Genomic DNA, 17,529 nt, shown 5'->3' with positions numbered 1-17,529 from the left:
TATTAATTTTCCTGATTTTTAGGATTAGCTGTAGAGTTGCCTGTGTGTTCTCTTCTTGCTGTTATTTTAAATACACTGCAAAGTGTAGGAATGGTCACATCAGCACTTGTGGAATGACATGACCTGTTTGGGAAACATTGTGGTTTTGAGTATGAGACAACTTTTTTTAATATAAGGGGAATACTGATGCAACAAAGGGGCTGTTCTTTCAAGAAGATGTCAGACCTCTCCCCCTCTGTCAGAGGGACTTAACATGTGTTGATAACACTGCTGGCAAGATCCTGTGGCCTTTGGCAGTGTCAGGAGAGGCGAGATGCTGTCTGGGTGCCATTTGTGGGCTGAGATGGGATGCTGTATTTGTCATTTTGAGGAAGATTAAATTAATTTGTTCCCTGGATTTACATTTGTCACTGGTTTTGGTTTGTTTTAATGTGTTGGTTTTTTTAATAAGTGTGCTCACCATTACTTCTGAGCATTGCATTTTGGGAGGGGGAGAGGAAATTTTAAAGCCCCATGACCTGCTCCAGTGAGTGGGATCTTTCTAGTGACCACAAGAGGCTGTGCCTTTTGTCAGCAAATCATCATTAAGGCAAGTGAAAGAGTTCCTTAGATTTGCCATCTGCTGTAATGAGAAAAAGTAGAATAAATAGGAAAAAGGAGAATTGCATGGAAAGTGTGTTGGCACTGGGCCCTGAAAAGCCACAGTGCCTGCAGTGAGGGAGAGCACTTGGACTGTTGCCTTGCCAGCGTTTTTTACTGGCTCAGCTGGTGGGGCTTACAAGAAAGTCAGTTGATGCTCTGCAGGAGCCAGTTTTTTCATCATATCTTCAGTTCATGTGGCTATTTTAGGAAGGTGCCATGCAACCCAGAGAGCCTCTCAGATCCCTGTTCCAGGCACTGTGTTTTATCTTTAACTCTTTGCCAAACTTTAGTAGAGCAAATGTTTCCATAGAAATCATCATCAAAGGGGCATTTGTATGATCTTGTGCTTAAGTAAATTTTCTACAACCCGTCTCATCTTGAAACCTTATTTGTGTGGCTGTTGTATTCAGTTGGGTCTTCAAGTGTCTGTCCCTGCCTGGCTGCTCCCAAGGCCAGAAGCACAGGGGTGCTCTGATGCTGGGAATGACTCTGTACAGTCCCTGAAATTGCTGTGTGTAAATACCCCATGAGTGTCGGGATGGTAACACAGAGAGCCCACCCAACCCTTGAGATGTCACTTGGAGTCACACTGGTGAGGTGAGATGTGTCTTATGGGGTGGCTTGCCATAGCAGAAAGGGTGAAAGGTGTAGCTGGACGCTTCAGTGCACCACTGGCTGCTTAAAATGAAGCAGAGACTGGCTTCCGTTAAGGTTAATAGCAAGATAATAAATGATTCAAGTCAAAATCCTTGCCCTATAAAAGTTAATGGCAACATTCACTGTCTACATTAGAGTCAGGACTTCAACCAAAGGTTTGTTGATGACCTGAAGATTAGGAAGAAGAGGCACTGTCTGGAGACAGTCTGCCCCCTATGAAGCTGGTGGAAGCTCTGCCATTAGCTTTGAAGGGATCGCAGAAAGTTTATAATCTCTGCTTGGGCCAGGCTGTGGCAGGGGACCCACCAGCTTCCTGGGCTGGTGTGTGCAGAGACTGGGGGGAAACCTGAGTTTCTGAACCCATAGCCAGCCTTTGCATTTTGCAGGAGGTCTCAGTGAGTCCTGGAGACTTCGAGGGGTGGGCAGCCATGCAGAGGAGGCATCACTTGGTGGCCCTTGTGCTGCACCCTTTGCTGGAAAAGGAGGTGATGGGGAAGGGTGCAGTGGGATAGGATGTGGCAGGAGGATGTGGTAATTTTTCCTTTCCCCATATCCACACCCTGGGAGGGTGAAGCATTTCCAACCCCCCACCCATCTGTTTCCCCTGAGCACCTCCCACCACAGGACAGTCAGAGATGGGCACCTACTCAGACCCACCAGGAAACCCTGAGGTCATTTTGAGCATTATAACTTTTTCCCCTCTTCCCCCCAGCTGCACACAGGGCTCTTCCTTCCAGAAGGACAGGCAAAGACTTTTATTTTTCTGAGGTGTGCCTGGCTAAGGCACCTCCGTATTGCAATACATTCATGCATCTTATTTCATGTTTTTATTAGGCTGTGCACGTTTATGGGCCAGACACAAGCCAGCCAGTTGTATCAAAGTCAATGAAGCACTGCTGATCTAAGGCAGCTGAGGATCTAAGCCTAAATGCCTTCAGGACTGTAGGTAAAAAACCCAGCCTAAATGCTGATGAAAATCTGAGGTCAGTGTGGGGGCTTCAATATTAAGCTTTAAAATCTCTTACAGGCTTATGAGTTACAGAAGAGATTTTTTTTTTTTAATTTTTTTTTTGGGTGGGGGTAAGAAGGCAACAAATCCTTACAGGAAATTACTGGTGATGCTTTATAGCTAGTAAACTGCAGCTCAGGTAGGGATTTTGAGGTGAAATTGTCTTTTAAGGCTGGTTCTCTGGGCTCCTACACCTGCAAAGCAGTGCTGCTGCCTCCAAGTCACTGGGCAGAACAGGACAGGAGGATTTTTGGGCCCCCCTGTTCCGCAGGGTTTGTGGAAACTGGGTCTTTGTGGCAAAAGGACAGTGTTCCCTAACAGACCATGAGCATCTTTTGAGTGGAAATATTGCTCTGCTGGGTTTTTATATCCGTTTGATTTTCTTCGGTGCTCTGAGCCACCGTGATGTGCCTGTTTCAGGAATAAATGATCCATTTTCATAATCTGTTCTGATGATGCACAACAGTCCAATTTCTCACTTTCAGATCTACAGGCTTAAGGCTTTGTGTATTGGCCAGTTATTTAGTGAAAATGCTTCCCCTTCTCATTTATGGATGCATCAGTGCAGGGCTTTTTCTGTCTGTAGAATATCTGCCAGAGCTTACTCACCTGCCAGCAAAGTTTAGCTTCAGATAGTTCCCCTGAGAGAAGCTGAGGGAAATAACGTGTGCAGGTTTGTGCAGCTGGGACCCAATCCCTGGTGCCATGCTCCAGTGTTTTCCAGGCAGAGCCCCTGCAGGTGCTCAGGAACATCCATACACCAGCAAAAGGGCTTATGTTGAAAGAAAGGGAAGAGGAGAGCTGGGAGAAGGGATTTGGTGACTCCAAAAGATTTCTCATGGAGTTTGGGGTATTAAAAATGCTAATATGAAGGGAGGGGTGGATTTAAAGCTTCCAGCAATGCTTATTTACGTGGATGCAGGATCCTGATGCCATCCTGTCCCTGGACAGGTGGCATGTACCCACCAGTGCAACATGGTTGTGCCAGAAGTGTGTGCATGTGGCTGCTGAAGCCCAAGTCCTGGCACATCCCACATGAGAGCAGCTGGGATGCAGGCACAGACCTCCCAGCATTTCAGGGGTGGAAACAGTTCCCAATTTTGTCTCAAGATAATGTGCAGTTTATGGATAATCCTCTCTTCTTTGGCCACAGAGCTGTTAGGGTTTTTTTGGCTTTCTCTGATGATGAAGAAGACTCCAGGCCTTCTTAAAACAAAAAAGACTTAAAAATAGAAGTCAGGGGACAGATAAAGCCAGCTGTGCCACATGATGTCTCTGCAATTTGCCCAGTTTTGGGAGATGAAATCTGGCCTGGAAGAAGTGCAACACATTCGGGTTTGCTCTACTGACCCCAAACCCTTCATGATTTCCCAGTCCTAAGCTGTGCTTCAGGAGATACGTTATTCTGTCAGCTATTTTTTTTTGGCTCACAGTTTGGTTGGGGTTTTTTTGTATGTTTTTGAGGTTTCCTGTTTACACCCTGTCTAATTACTTTTTTCTTATTTTTCTCCTGGCTGGATGACACCCATGGATATCTAAAAATATTGTATGTAACAACCAGCTTCGAATAGGGAGGATGTTTCTGCCAAAGAGAAATAGCATAAATATCCTGCATATGGGTATATTTTTTCCTCCAAATAAACATTCAAGCTCAGGATATCTCAGGGTTTAAGTAGCCAAGAAATACTTTTTTTTCTCTCTCTCTTGTTGTTTTTTTTTTTTTTCTTTTTAAAGGACTGATGTTCTGGAAAATGTGCCTCTATGATTTTTAGGTGCAGAATTTTTCTTAATTTTTGTGTCACAAGTGAGACTGGGAGAAAAAAAAATGCGCAGTGGTCCAGCTCTATGAAACCTTTTTGAACATTTTAACCTGCTGTCTAGAATGGCAGTCTCCCCCTGTGCTTTACTTCCACACACAGATTCTGAGAATTATGCATTTCTCCTCCTTCATTATTCTGCTTTTTCATTGAAGTAAAATCAGCTTCTTGCAGAAAGCTGGATGTCTGTCAGTCAGGAGGGCTGCAGAAATGCAGTAATACAAAATTATTGCATTGGACAGTGTTTATTCTACTTCTCATTCCTCTCTGTGTTTGGGTTTTTATTGCTTATTTGAGCACAGAGCATACAAAAGACTTTGGGGGAAAAAAATTAAGAATCCAGCATCCCCATATCTCAGTGGTTTTGACAAAAATGAGACTCTGTTGCATTGCTCTGCTAATTTCCCATTGAGAATGAGATGGGATACAGGGATACTTAAGCTATTACCCAGGTCAAATTCATTAAATATTAGCAGACTTTTGAAATCAACTGCTAAAAAGACCATCTTGGGGACATGTTGCAAAAACATGACCAAATCATTTGTACAGACAATACAAAAATCAATGAGAATAAGCTGCAAACATAGATATGTGCAAATAGATCTCAAGACTGCTCAGCCACTTCTTAACTGAGCCAGACAGCTGTGCTCATCTCGTGATGGATTGGTCCAACTACATAGAAAATCAATTATATTGTTCAGATTAGCAAGGCGTGCTGAATTAAAGATGAAAATGTGTCTGCAAGGGGCTCCTGGGTGTTTGGTCTCTGTCGAGGAGGAGCCAGTACCCTGAGAGCTGGGGAGTCAAACATGGGTCCCTTCCCAGAGCCCAGGGAAACAGCCCCATGAGCGGATGTGCTGCAGGGAAATAAATCGCCCCGGTGTCACTGGGGGAGTTAAAAACGAGTCCTTTCCTGTTTCAGCTCCAGGAGTTCAGGGTCTCTGGTTGCTGGACTGGAGGCACTCTTCCATGGCCAAAAACATGTACTTCTCCCGTGATGCTGTGATGGTGAAGTCCTCTTTTTGAAGCTCCTCTTCAGGCAAGAGGAGAGGAACCGACTGTTGACGCCAGCGTTGGAGTATGTGGCATTGCTGCACCACAGCCCTGTCACATCTCTGTGTCACTGCACTGGGACAATACAAGGCTGGTGGAAGGTGGTTGATCGTCCAAAGTTTGTGAGGTGGTCTGGCAGCTGTGATAGACTCTGAAGCTTTTGCTTCTGCCCCCTGTGTGAAGGAGACTTGGAAAATGTGAGTAGTGCCTTGTATATAGGAACCTAGTCTGTCCGGGGGCAGCTTCAAGTGAGGAGAGAAACATCTCCTCGAGATGACCTCTCTGGTGGGTGACATTCCTGATGCAGGATGGGCTTGGGTTGCTCTCTGATAGTAATTGGCAGTAATTTGCTTCTGATTGTATTTAAGTACAGAGTAAGCCAAGTGAATTGCTCTCTGCCCCATCAGGAATGGGGCGGGGATACTTGGAGTAAGCTCTTGCACAGCTGCAGAAACAAGGGTGCTGGTTGCTGGAACCTGGGGTCTGCAATAGGAGGAGAAGGGCTGATGTTTGGGCTGACGTGGTTAGCACTGCTTTGTTTGGGGACTGCAGTCTCTGAATGCAGAACGGATTGTCACCCTGGCAGATCTGTGCTCCTCAACCAGGCTGTGGTGTCACACAGTGAGTATCCATGTTCTGCTGCTCAGCCCAAGTGTAGAAGGCATCTTAGCAGGGATGCAGCCCTCAGGTGTCTGCATACAGGCTGGGGGGCAGAGGGGTGCAAGCAGCAACTAGAAGGGGCTCCAGAGACCCTCCTTTTTACTTGAGCGATAAGCAACAGCAGACACTTCAGAACCCTGGATGTTGCTCTGTGTCCCACCATGTGACACAGCATTCCTGGGGTGCCGGGAGCCCATGGCCATGTTGAGCTTGGGAGACATGCCGTGGAGCTGGCAGGGTTGTTGCAGGAATGGCATTTTGGTGTGCTTTGTTGCTGAAGAACCTGGCATCTTCTGCAACTTCTTCACTGAGCTTGCCAGAACTCTGGGAGCAGCTGTAAGATTTCTTCTGAGACGAGATTCCTGGAGGCTCAGGTACTAAATGCTATCCGTATCTAAATCTGCAAATTGGACTTTTAAGCTGTATCCTTATGTTTTCTCATCAATACAAATCAGAAATAATTATATTGTGCCTATCTTCAGGGGTGTCATAAGGTTTAATTACTTTTAAGGTGCTTTGCAGTTACCTTGGATAGCAGGTTACGGTCAATATTTCTTTTATGTTTTAATCTTCCAGACATCCTTCCTTTCTCCTCAGCACAGGATTCATGGATATGTTTGCTATAATAGAAATCCTTTTTACTTAACAATAGACAACCGAGGCAATTAAAACAGTCAGAAGTGATTAATGTGGTTTCACTGGGTGAAAGCTAAAGCAGCTAGCAATTAAATAATGGCAACCCTTGTGCTATCTCAGAGCAACAGATGGGGAATGATTTAAAAACACTATTGGATCAGACACTTCACAACAGGGGCAGGTTGGTAACAGCATGTCAGAGGCAGAAATATGCATCACCTTGAAGAGTGTGCTGATGAAATGATTAATTGATGACAACATGGACTTATTTATGACTGTGCAATGGCAGACCTTCAGCTCTTGGGAACTAATGTACCCGTGATCACATCGTAATGGATTTAAGGGCTCCAGGCAGTGTGCTTGGGGAGGGGGTAAATAGCAGGGAGCGTGCGGGAAGGTGGAATAGGGATGCTGCAGCTTTGCTTCCCAAACCTGAAGGATAAAGCACAGAAAGTGCTGCCCTGGTGGGAGTGTGGGCCTGGGACTGGTGCAGCTCTGGGCTGATGCCTCCTCAGGGAGTGGTACCATGGGGTGCAGCTCTGGTTTGCACAGGGGGCATCACTGCTGCCTCCCTGATGGTGCAGTCGCTGCTCTGCACCACTGTGTGAACAGCAAGTCCCTCTTAACCTGGCACTTCTCTACAAACTCACCTTCTCTGCAGTAGGAAAAATGAAAGGGAAGGGGTTTCTTCCAGCTAGACTCACCCTGCAAATTGTCCTGTTACCAGTATTGCTGTTTTGGTGAGCAATGTGGTGATACGTGTCTAGTTAGTGCTGTAAGTTGCTGGAGCTGGTGCCACAGGTGCCAAGGCCTCTTTTTCCCAGACACACGACAAGAGCTATGCCTGCAGATGCTCATCTCTGACCTGTTTGCAGAGCTCCTCAGGAGGAGGCTCCCCCCAGGGTCCTGGTCAAAGTGCACTCAATTAGTTAAGACAATACAGCTTTGTTAATTTGGCTGCTTCTGGCTGAGTGGTGACAGAAGAGGCTGTGGCTCAGCAGCCCTCGCTGTGCAAACAGCCACGTGCTGAAACGGGGCAGTGCGGGAGGGGGAGGGCTGGAGGTCTCTTTGGTCATGCTGCAATCATGTATAACTTGTATTTATTTTTAACTCTTCATAATGTTTGGAAGTGCAGGGAGGGGTGGAGGGTGCTGGTGGCAGTAGAGCTCAGCCCCGTCCTTGTCCCCAACCTGGCAGACCCAGAAGGATGTGAAAGGAGAAATCTTTGTGCGTTGCCATTTAATCCCCCTGGGAGCCCATATCTGAGCAAACCATCTTCAGAGCTCAGAATTTATAGTCTGCAAGAAGCTTGTGCTGTCAGGAGAATGAGTTACTCTGGGGCTGGGAGAATAAATAGAAGAGCCAGGTTTCCTTCACCAGCCTCTCCTGGAGCGAGTTGTGAAGCCAGCCCTTACCAAAGCCAGCAAGAGCTCCAGAATTAGAACAGATTTTAAATAATGTAGAAGCTTTTGTGGAAATGTATTATGTTTCAAAGGAGAGATATTAAAAAGGCATAATGTGCAGCTATTTCTGAATTGCCCTGTTCTTGGAGGAAGGTGTGTTGTTTGCAAGAGATAAATGTGACACAAAGTGGAAACAGAGGTGGTCCAGATACAAGGTTAGAGGTTGCAAGGCTCATCCTGCTCCTAATCATTCAGCCCAAGTGCCTGTCTTGATGTGTGTGAGCACCTATGTAAGAATCCTCTGGAGACAGTGAGTTCTAATGCTTGTGAGAAGGGAGAGGATTAATGTCCTGGTAGAGACTCCATCTAGAGTACAGACCAGATCTTCTGTCAAAGGACCAAATTTAGGCTGACCCACCTGCAGGGAGGCTTGGATAGATGGGGATTTAATGGGTCCCAGGTCATCTCTGCTGCTTGCTGGTGGCTACAGTACTAGCCAGGCTGGTTCATCCTCAGGTTAAGTTATTGTAGCACTTGTGTCTCTTCTGTCTGACCCTGAGTGCTGCTAAGCACTCTTAATTCTAGCTTGAAGTTGATGGGAGTTGAGAGTGCTTTGGCAGCTCCCCACACCTAGTCTTTGGAGAAGGATGCTGAGCTCCAGGACAGTGGGTTCCCTTATCAGTGCAGATTAGCACTTGCTATGTGCTGCCCTTGCTGCTGAGCTGCACGTGGTCTGGTGCAAACCAGGAGAGCTGGGGGTCCTGCCCTTCCTCACGGGGCTGTGTTGCTGTCTTTGCAGATGACAGAGGGCCGGCACTGCCAGGTGCATCTCCTCGATGACAGGAACTTGGAGCTGCTGGTTCAGGTACAGACCCTGCTTTTTTAGGCACTGGTGCCAGATTTTTCTGCTTATTTTCTTCAGTGGCGCTAGTAGGGAGTGATGCATAAGTGATGTTTTGAAGAAAAGTTCTCTTACTAGAGCGACTTGTAAAAGTGGAATAAACAAGCATGTTTTCAGGCACTCATGCCCCTCCTGAACTAGCAGGGGGGTTTCCCCTGGGCATGGATGCACAGTGGGCAAAATATCTGCCATAGCTCCACATTCAGCTTTTCGTCTGCCTTCACCAAAATTCTTAAAGTTTATTAAACACACCCCTTGTGGTGTTTTTTTGAAGTAATTTAGAAGGGAAGAGAAGCTGGTGTTTTTGGGGATGTTTTACTCCCATAACAGAACTCAAAACATGAGATGCTCTTGTGCACAGTTTTTTCTTAATTGAGAAATCCATCCTGTAAGTGCAGGAGAGCCTGAGCTGCCCCATTCTTCCCCAGGAAGAGGAAAGCAGTGGCCAGTCCATGCACTTCAGCTTCATGTCATGGGATAAGTACATAATTGTCTCCATGTTCTGTACAACCTGCAGCTCCACAGAGACCAAATCCCACTGAGTCTGATGGAGCCACTTCTCTATTGAGTTGTACAACAGGGTTTTGACTTGGCCATGTCTACTTAAATGTCAGTATTTTCAGAGAAAATTTTAATGATATATTAAAAGCCTGGACTGTAATGAAATTATTTTTATTCTTTCAATAGCCCAAACTTTTGTCTCGGGAGTTACTGGATCTGGTGGCCTCACACTTCAACCTGAAAGAAAAGGAGTATTTTGGAATAACATTTATAGATGATACGTAAGTATGTTGATTTATTTTAAAAGACTGTGTGATTAATGCAATGTGAAATATATCCTTGACACTGTGGCAACTCACTGTGATGGAAAAATAACTTCTTAAGAAGAAACATTTTACTACCTGTGCTGCTTGGCTGAGGCAAGGGGAAGGCACAAAACAGAAAATATTTTGAAAATATCTTCTGGGCACAAACCAGAGAATACTTGTAAAATATCTTCCTGATGCTTTCACTTTTCATTTTTGTCCCACAAGATGAAAAAATTGATTGAGCAATAATTTCCCACGTGAACACCCTCAGCTGTCCTGCTCTGCACTTTCAATAACAACAACAAAGTTTTGCATTTATTTTCAAAATCAATTGCTCCTGTTGCTTTGGACTGTAATCTCAGATGTACTATTGAATCTTTTAAACTTCCCCAGCAGCACTGAAATATGAGGTTAGGCCTTCCCATAAACAATTTTCCTCTGGCTTCCCTATGAATTTTAGGTATCCAAGCTGTTCTGCAGACTATCAAAGAAGAGCTGCAAAAGCAGAACTTGCTAGAAATGCACAACCCTGGCAGCTGGACTGTTGCTGATGCTCAGGCAGCTGCTGCCCATCCCCTGCCAGCCATGCTGGTGGCTGCTGCCAGGCTGGGTGAGATGCCATGGCCAGGCTCTGGATCACTGCAGGAGATTTGCTTCCATGGCATTGACCTGGAAATCTCGGCTGATCTTCAGACTCATCTCTCAGCATGGTGCTGAGATGCTCCCCCATATCTGCTGGGTGCAGGACTGAAACTTGTGGGCAGGGCTCTGCTCCCGAGGCCCAGCATCTCCAGGAGAGTTACCTTCAGCTCCCCAAAAAAGCTGGAGCAGAGCTGCTTGAGGCAGTGGGGAATTGGAGTTGTGTACCAAAACAGCCCCTGAATAAGCCTCCCCTTGTCCAATGGGGATAATACTATTCCCTGCTGCTTTCTGCTGCTGCTTTTTATGGTGTTCTGGATGGAAGCCTTCACCTACAAGCCATGTTGGAGCCATCTTTGGGGCCGCCCTTCCAGGGCTGTTCCCATCTGCAGGTGCAGGACTGGCCCTTGGGAAAGGGCTGGTGCTTATGGAGCTAGTGGGAGCTGCTCACTCCATGGCCCTGACTGCAGCAGTGTGTTATTTTTATCAGCCACCCTCCTCTTGGGCTCTCCCTAGAATATATTTGCCACATCCTTGTCCTTTCAAGTGTTGGAAAATACTTTCTTCCAGCTCTTTTGGAAATCCTTTGAGGATGCTGTTTGCACTTGGTTTATTTCTCCCTCCAGAAGAGCTGCCATGAAATTCTTTTAGAGGTTTTTGGTTGCTGGCACTCTCTCACGATGAGCTTTAAACTGCTGCCAGGGGAATCCCCAAAGCTTGTTGGCACCCCCAGACATGCCAGTGGGACTCCAGAGGCTACCTCGTGTGTACATGGCTGAGCTGGGTGCTTGGAGGGAGCGTGTGGCCTCTGGAGGGCACCCATGGCTCAGCCTTTCCAGGCAGCCCTTAGGTTCCTGTCTCTCTCCTCAGCCCCAGGGTCCTCAGGGAGGTTATTGGGGGTTTGGGGGCGTTTTTGTTTTCTTTTTGCCTTCCTTCCAGTTTCAATCAAGGTAGCCACTGTAGAGAGAAGTGTCTCATACAGCTGCCTCATTAAATGAAGAGTGCCTGTGGTAAACCTCTCTGCTCTGAAATAGGGTTTTCTGTCCTGCTGGGCCTGGGGATGGTGCAGAACAGAGTGGGGGGGAGAGGGGGGCTATGGCAGCAGAGCTGTGCAGTCCCCATGCAGAAGAGATCAAACCCATTTCTGCTGTAGGCAAACGTCCAGCCTCTGCTATAGATCAGGTACCCCTGCTAAACATGAGAAGTCAATGGGAGCATTCCTGTCTGTAGCAAAGGTAGTAATTTCAACAATCTTTTGTTTCTCTGGGTGCTGTGCTGTGAATTTTGTGCTGCAGCTGAAAATACAACTGCAGAGAGGGATCTCTACCATCCAAAAGTGAATTACTCCAACATCTGCAAGTTAGGAAAAAAGGAAATAATTTTGAGATGCTTGCTTGCCTCAGAGCTTAATCTTGCACTTCTTAAAGTAACAGCTGGTGTAAACATGAGCACTGGAAAGACCCCATTTCTGTATTTCCCATCCCAGTTTTTAACTGCCTCCCCAACCTGTTTCCACAGAGGTCAGAGTGTCTGGCTGCAGCTGGATCACCGGGTCCTGGACCATGACTTGCCCAAGAAACCAGGCCCAGCAACTTTGTACTTTGCTGTTCGGTGAGTAATTGTTTCCACAAAGAAAACATTAGCACTTAGTTTTATATATCACCAGGGGGTTTTGTTGAAAAGAACTGATTACAGATCTGATAAAGGGAAAACAAATGTCAAAGCGATATATTATTTTTAGAAGATTAGGTCCTGGGTAAGTGGTGTTCTCTTTTGTATTTAACTGCAAAATATAGTTTGGAACCTGATACTTTTAAAACTGTTGCTAGGGCATTGTTCCTGGGGTGGTGGGGTTTTTTAAACCCCGTATTTTAAATATCTTCTTTGCCTGGCCTGTCTTTATTAGTGCTGAATTTTAATACAGTTTGTTTAAACAATCATACTGTGTTTATTTAAGGGTTGTCTGTACTTGAAAGGGATTGCTGATGGCTGCTTTGCTCACACAGCTTAAGACAATCCTCAGGAGAGAATAAAATCCCTGGCAAAGTGGTGATTTTGGCCAATGTAATTGCATTACTTTAGAGCTTTTGCTGGCAAAGCTCTGTGGGTGGTTAAGGGCGTGAAAAAAAACCCCCATGTCCCATGAGACAGAGCTGTTCTGGCAGAAAACACCAAGCATTATATTCTTAATATTGTTGGAGTTTTTGTTTTCCTTACAGTCCATGAGGAAAATGAGATCAGAGTGACCTCATTTGCTTTTCATATCTCAATAAATTTATGCCTCATGTGCTTAATTATTTGAAGCACCTTCAAGGCTGAGCCTCTTGTGGAGTTGGATCATTTAGTGCTGTCACCTCACCACATCCTCCTCACCCTGGTCAAATGGTTCAAACAAATGGCACTTCTTTTAATGATGAAGATGTTCTTATTTGAGATGGAGTTCAGAGCTTCTCTTCCCCACTTTTAAGAGAAAGGAAAAACCAAAACAAGCAACAACATTTTAAAATGGATGAGCCCTTCAATATATTCACTGTGCTTGATGAGGATCTGGGATGATAAAATCTATGACTGTCCAAAAAAAAGTTGTGAGGGAATCTTATGATTTGAGCATTTCTTTGGTGGGGATTAGAGCTGTTGGTTTGTGATGTTCGTTTGGCCCTCTTTGTTGCAAGATGATCCTGTATAGGCCATGGTGATCAGAGACCTGAGCAAGAGTTGATTTGTGAGGAGTGGGCTTGGAAAGATCAATTTCTAGAAGCTAAATTTAAGCCTAGCTTCTCTGGGGTCATGAGATCCAAAATGAGCAATTAGGAGCCAAGGGGGTGGGCAGTGAGTGAGAAGCAGAGAAGGAGGAAGAGGATACAGAAATAATTAACAAGACAGACACTGACCTGTGGAAAAAAGATACTCCAGCAGAAAAGCCCCTTCAAAACCTGCAGTTCTCTGCTTTGTTACAGCTTTTTGGATAAGTAACTCTAGGCCTTTGGCCCATGGCAGATGCCTTGGGTGGTTACCTCAGACACTTATCTCATATAAACACATTTTCATGGCCAGTTTTAATTCAACTCCCACGAGAACACCCGGAACACACAGTTGAAGCTGCAGGTGCCCATGACTTGAACGGAAAAGCGTAACCAGGTGTGGGGTAAGTGGCACAGAGGGGCTGGGCAGGAGCCCCAGGGCTTGGCTCCTGTTCCCATGGGCTGGATGGTCTCCAGCCATGCACAGCGTGACAGTGGTGGCTGCTGCTGCCAGGGCAGGGTCCCTTGGGCCAGGCAAGCCCTCATGCATGAGCCATGCCTTCTGTGGATTTGAAGTAAGTTCAGCCATGGGCAGAACAGATACTGCTTGTGTCACTTTTGTTTGAGATGCAAGGATGAGGCAGGGTGCTGAGCTGCTGTTCTCATAGCAAGTGGCAAATGTGCAACAGCATCAGTTCCCAGTATCCTACAGCACTGTGCTGGACAGTTTCCAGTAGCAATATTGGAAATGGGGGGTAATCCCCAGACACCTGGTGATGACCCTCATTTGGTTCACAATACCTCAGCCCTGAGCTTTTGTTGTTCAGTAATGGAACACATGATAATACTTTCAGGTTTTCATTATTCTACATCTGGCATGAGCTCAGTCCAGTCACATACATTTTCATATAGCACATGCAGTTGATGAAGGGCTCTATAATGCAGATTTAGGACTTACAAAATTGTCATTCTAGTTTCAAGGATACTGACAGCATTAGAAATAAATGCAGAACATAACACTTCATGGTGTTCTCAAAGATGCCTGTCATCCCCTGAGCATCATTATCTCTGTGGTCCAGTGTTCCCCATCTGTCCTGTGGTGATAAGAGCACAGGGCTTGTACCATGGAAGAAACAGAGCACACAGGCCTGGCTGCAGAGGGCAAAGCCTCCCTGGTGCTCTCTCCCTAAATCCATAGATCCCTTGGTCTCCTGCTCTGCAGCAGCAGTGACTGGGATCAACCTCTCTTCAGAGCCAGGGACACTACCCTGCTTCTGAGGATAAATCAGCTGTGTCTGACTCTTAGTTGAAAGAAACTGCAAGTGCAAATGAGGTCATTAGTTGAGGAACATGACCTTTTTGGTGCAGCAGAGGGCAGAGGCATTTCTGGAGAGAAACACTCAAGTGTATTTAAAGTGCAAAGCTGTTGGGGAAAATAATTATATCAGGTGTGATCAAGAGGGTAGAAATACCTGTGGCTCCTGCAGTTCTTGGTGAGAAGTGAGTCATGGGAATGTAAAACAGCCTTTCAAATGTCTGGGGCAGGCTGCTGGGCTTGGGCCTGCCCCTTGGACAGCCTGCATGCCTGTAACATGGGGAAATTACCTCCTTATCCTGAAGAGGCATTCTGGGGAGTGCTTTAAAATTAATTTGATGGAACACACTGTAGGAATGCAAAATATTTAATGTATTGCTTATCTCATGCCACAGCATAAATACTGCATACATTCCTAACAAGTGCAGCAGGTGCTGGCTTTACTGCTTCCTACCATGTGCTCCGTGCTGCTGCTGTGGATTTGTAGTCTCTTGCAAATCGTCTACACCAAGAGATCAGTGGCTGGAGCTTGAGGCTGTGAGCATCCTCGCTGGCTGTGGGAGGGTTTGGCCTGGTTCTGATAAACATCATGGCCTGCAAGCCATGTGCTGGCCATCCAGCCCTCTTGCTGCCAAAGGCAAGCCGATGAGAAGCCCTGATGTGGTCTGCACTGCTGGGGCAGTGGGGGCAGTGGCCCAAGTCTTTGCTGGCTGGGTAAAAAGTGTATCTCCTGTCTAGCATTGGGTGGGAGAGTCAGGACCCAATGCGTTCATCCTCTGCAAGGACCTAAAGCACATGTATCCTGCTTTCAGATCCAGCTAAAGGAGGATTGACAGAACCACCTTCACCCAAATTTGACTCTCTTTAAACTGACTTGGCAGTTCCACACTCCTCAAATTATAATTTGTTTTCTTCACACCATTTAATGCATCCCACTGGTACTTGGTCTGATGCCCCCAATGAGTCAGAGAAGCTCACAGGTTGTGTGCCATTGGGCACAGTGCCTGTGGCATACAGGATTGGTGTAGCTCTGTAACAAACTGGGACCCATCTGCTAACCTTTGCTGGGCCAGAGTAACCAGTAATGGGTTGTTATTGTGTGCCTCTGTGATGCTCCCGTGGCCCTGGGAAGAGGAAGCTGGGGAGGAAGGCAGCAAGCAGTGCCTGCAAAGCCGAGCCAGTTGCAGCCCTTCCATGTAAACCCCTGGTTTTGGGACTCCCATTATCACTAGGAAGGGTGTGCTCCACAGGAGGGAGCTGACACCAAAACATTCCTTGTCAATTTTTGATTGTCCCTGTTTGCTTGGAGCAAAGTTCATGGCTCTCAGCTCATGGCAGATCTCTCCTCCTAGAGGAAGGATAGCCCTGCAGGGTTGCCACGGGGGGCATTTGGAGCTACCTTTTCCATTTCTATGGCTTTATCTGAATAGAAGGGTTGAGCTTTGTTTATTCAGCAGGACTTTCAAAGGAGATAACAAGTCATCAGATATCTATGATCTATTGAACAAGGAGTTTGTTGTTCCCTGTGTGCTGTTGGCCTGTGATTTTCTGCCTGTTCCCTCCTAATAGGCAGGAAATTAAGTGCAGGAGCTCATAGTTCCTCTGTGCCATTTTATTGCTAGAGAACAAAACGCTGAGGAAATAAATATATTTGGGAGGAAGATGAAGCCTATTCAATAAAGTAACTGTTCTTTTTTTTTTTTTTTAAGGTTCTACATTGAGAGCATTTCCTTTCTCAAGGACAAAACTACAGTAGAGCTGTTCTTTCTGAATGCCAAGTCCTGTGTACACCAGGTAAGGCTCAGTGTCCTCTGAAGCTCCTTGTTGTGCATCTCCCTTTTATTGCTCCTCTGCCACCTACCCAGTCCTGGCTAGGACTGTCTAGGAATCTGACTTCTCGATCTTATTGAAGTTTTAAGATCTCAGTGTGCTTTCTCTGCTCCTTCACTTAAATGCTGCTGCTTCATGCAAATGGATAAGGAGGATGATGGTTTCCTCATCCTGTTTTCGTAACCCTGCTGTGTGCTTATCACAGTAGAATAAGTCTTAAATATTCAAAAGCTTTTAAGCTGTTTGAAATCTGGGTTGTAACTTCACAAGTAGGCTGTCATATCCCTCTGTATGCTGTATAGCAAATACTCAAGGCAAGCATCTTCACTGATCTTGGTTCAAACCTCTCAAGAAGAAAAGACCCATGAGGAAGGTCCTGTGTCAACTCGGTTCCTAGTTCCCTGTTTTTCTGCCTTAATTCAGTATATATAGTAGCAACCAAAGTTAGTTATTGAAATATTTCCTGTATTTACTCTCTGGTTAAGAAGCTTCCACTATTTTCTTAAAATGCTCAGATTGGTAAAGCATATTTTTAAAAGTGACTCTGTAATATGGTAGCCAAGTTCTTAAAAAGATATGGTTGATCTGCTGCAGATACATCTTGGTCTGAAAAAAGAGTGGTGGTGGCAGCCACCTTTGCTGTGTCCCGAAGAACCAGCAGTGCCATAGCAGCTGTGCTTCAATGGACTTCACTCCAGCAATGTCTGATGTTTCTGGGATTTTCCAGTTAATGTTAAACTGGAGTATCTGGCTTTTGTTTTAACTTGTGCTTCAATCAGTCCAGCAGGGTGACTCAGTTCTTACAACCTTACTTGGAAAACAATCCTGTGTCATTAGCTAGGGGTGGAGCTCAGTGTAGCCAGCCAAAGGTTTCACATTTAACATGTTTAATATTTTAGAAGATTCTTACTCAGTATCCAGTATTCATTATTTTATGGTGGGATCAGAAACCTGCTGTGGTTAATGGCAGAGTTGTGACTGTGCTTTGTACAGGAATTGCTCTCTGGAAGAGTGGAGAAAATTGGTGCCTTTTTTTACAAGATGCTGAAGTTTTAAAGATGTTTGAAGAACTTGGGGCCCCACTGGTTAAGATTAATAAAAAGCAAATCTTTATTTGACGTATCTGCCATTTTAAATGGAGGGTCTTGGCAACTCGTAGTGATCCTTTCAGGGAAAACTTGAGCAGCTTAGCTAGAAAGACAGCACAAAGAATTTTGGAATTGGAATATGGGGCTAGTTGTAGGACAGAATGTGAAAAATACCACTCCTGTTGAAACAAAGGCTGGTCAACATGAAAACGTGGCTGTAAGTGTATCTGTGTATGCATAAAGCATAAGAGAAAGCAAAGGAGAGCAGAAGCATAAGAGAATTGCCCGTCCTGATCACTGGCACACATGTCATCAAACCAGTAAGGAGA

The 17,529-nt window shown here is 45.6% G+C and overlaps 1 protein-coding gene across 2 annotated transcripts in view; it reads left to right on the top strand.

Annotated features, from left to right (window-relative positions):
* Positions 1-17,529, top strand: part of FRMD4B (FERM domain containing 4B) — a 94,900-nt gene that overhangs the window by 23,209 nt on the left and 54,162 nt on the right. Inside the window, exons 1-5 of one of the 2 annotated variants that reach the window (XM_051627632.1) lie at positions 5,670-5,799; positions 8,677-8,742; positions 9,466-9,560; positions 11,745-11,837; positions 15,992-16,076. In XM_051627632.1, the coding sequence (XP_051483592.1) occupies positions 8,677-8,742; positions 9,466-9,560; positions 11,745-11,837; positions 15,992-16,076 (339 nt within the window). In that variant the 5' untranslated portion in view covers positions 5,670-5,799. Of the gene's footprint in view, positions 1-5,669; positions 5,800-8,676; positions 8,743-9,465; positions 9,561-11,744; positions 11,838-15,991; positions 16,077-17,529 lie in introns of those variants that run through there. The other variant, XM_051627633.1, reaches the window with a different exon arrangement.

The sequence above is a fragment of the Apus apus genome, chromosome 9 (genome assembly GCF_020740795.1).
Source record: "Apus apus isolate bApuApu2 chromosome 9, bApuApu2.pri.cur, whole genome shotgun sequence".
Lineage (NCBI taxonomy): Eukaryota > Metazoa > Chordata > Aves > Apodiformes > Apodidae > Apus > Apus apus.
This window is presented reverse-complemented; position numbering and strand designations above follow the sequence as displayed.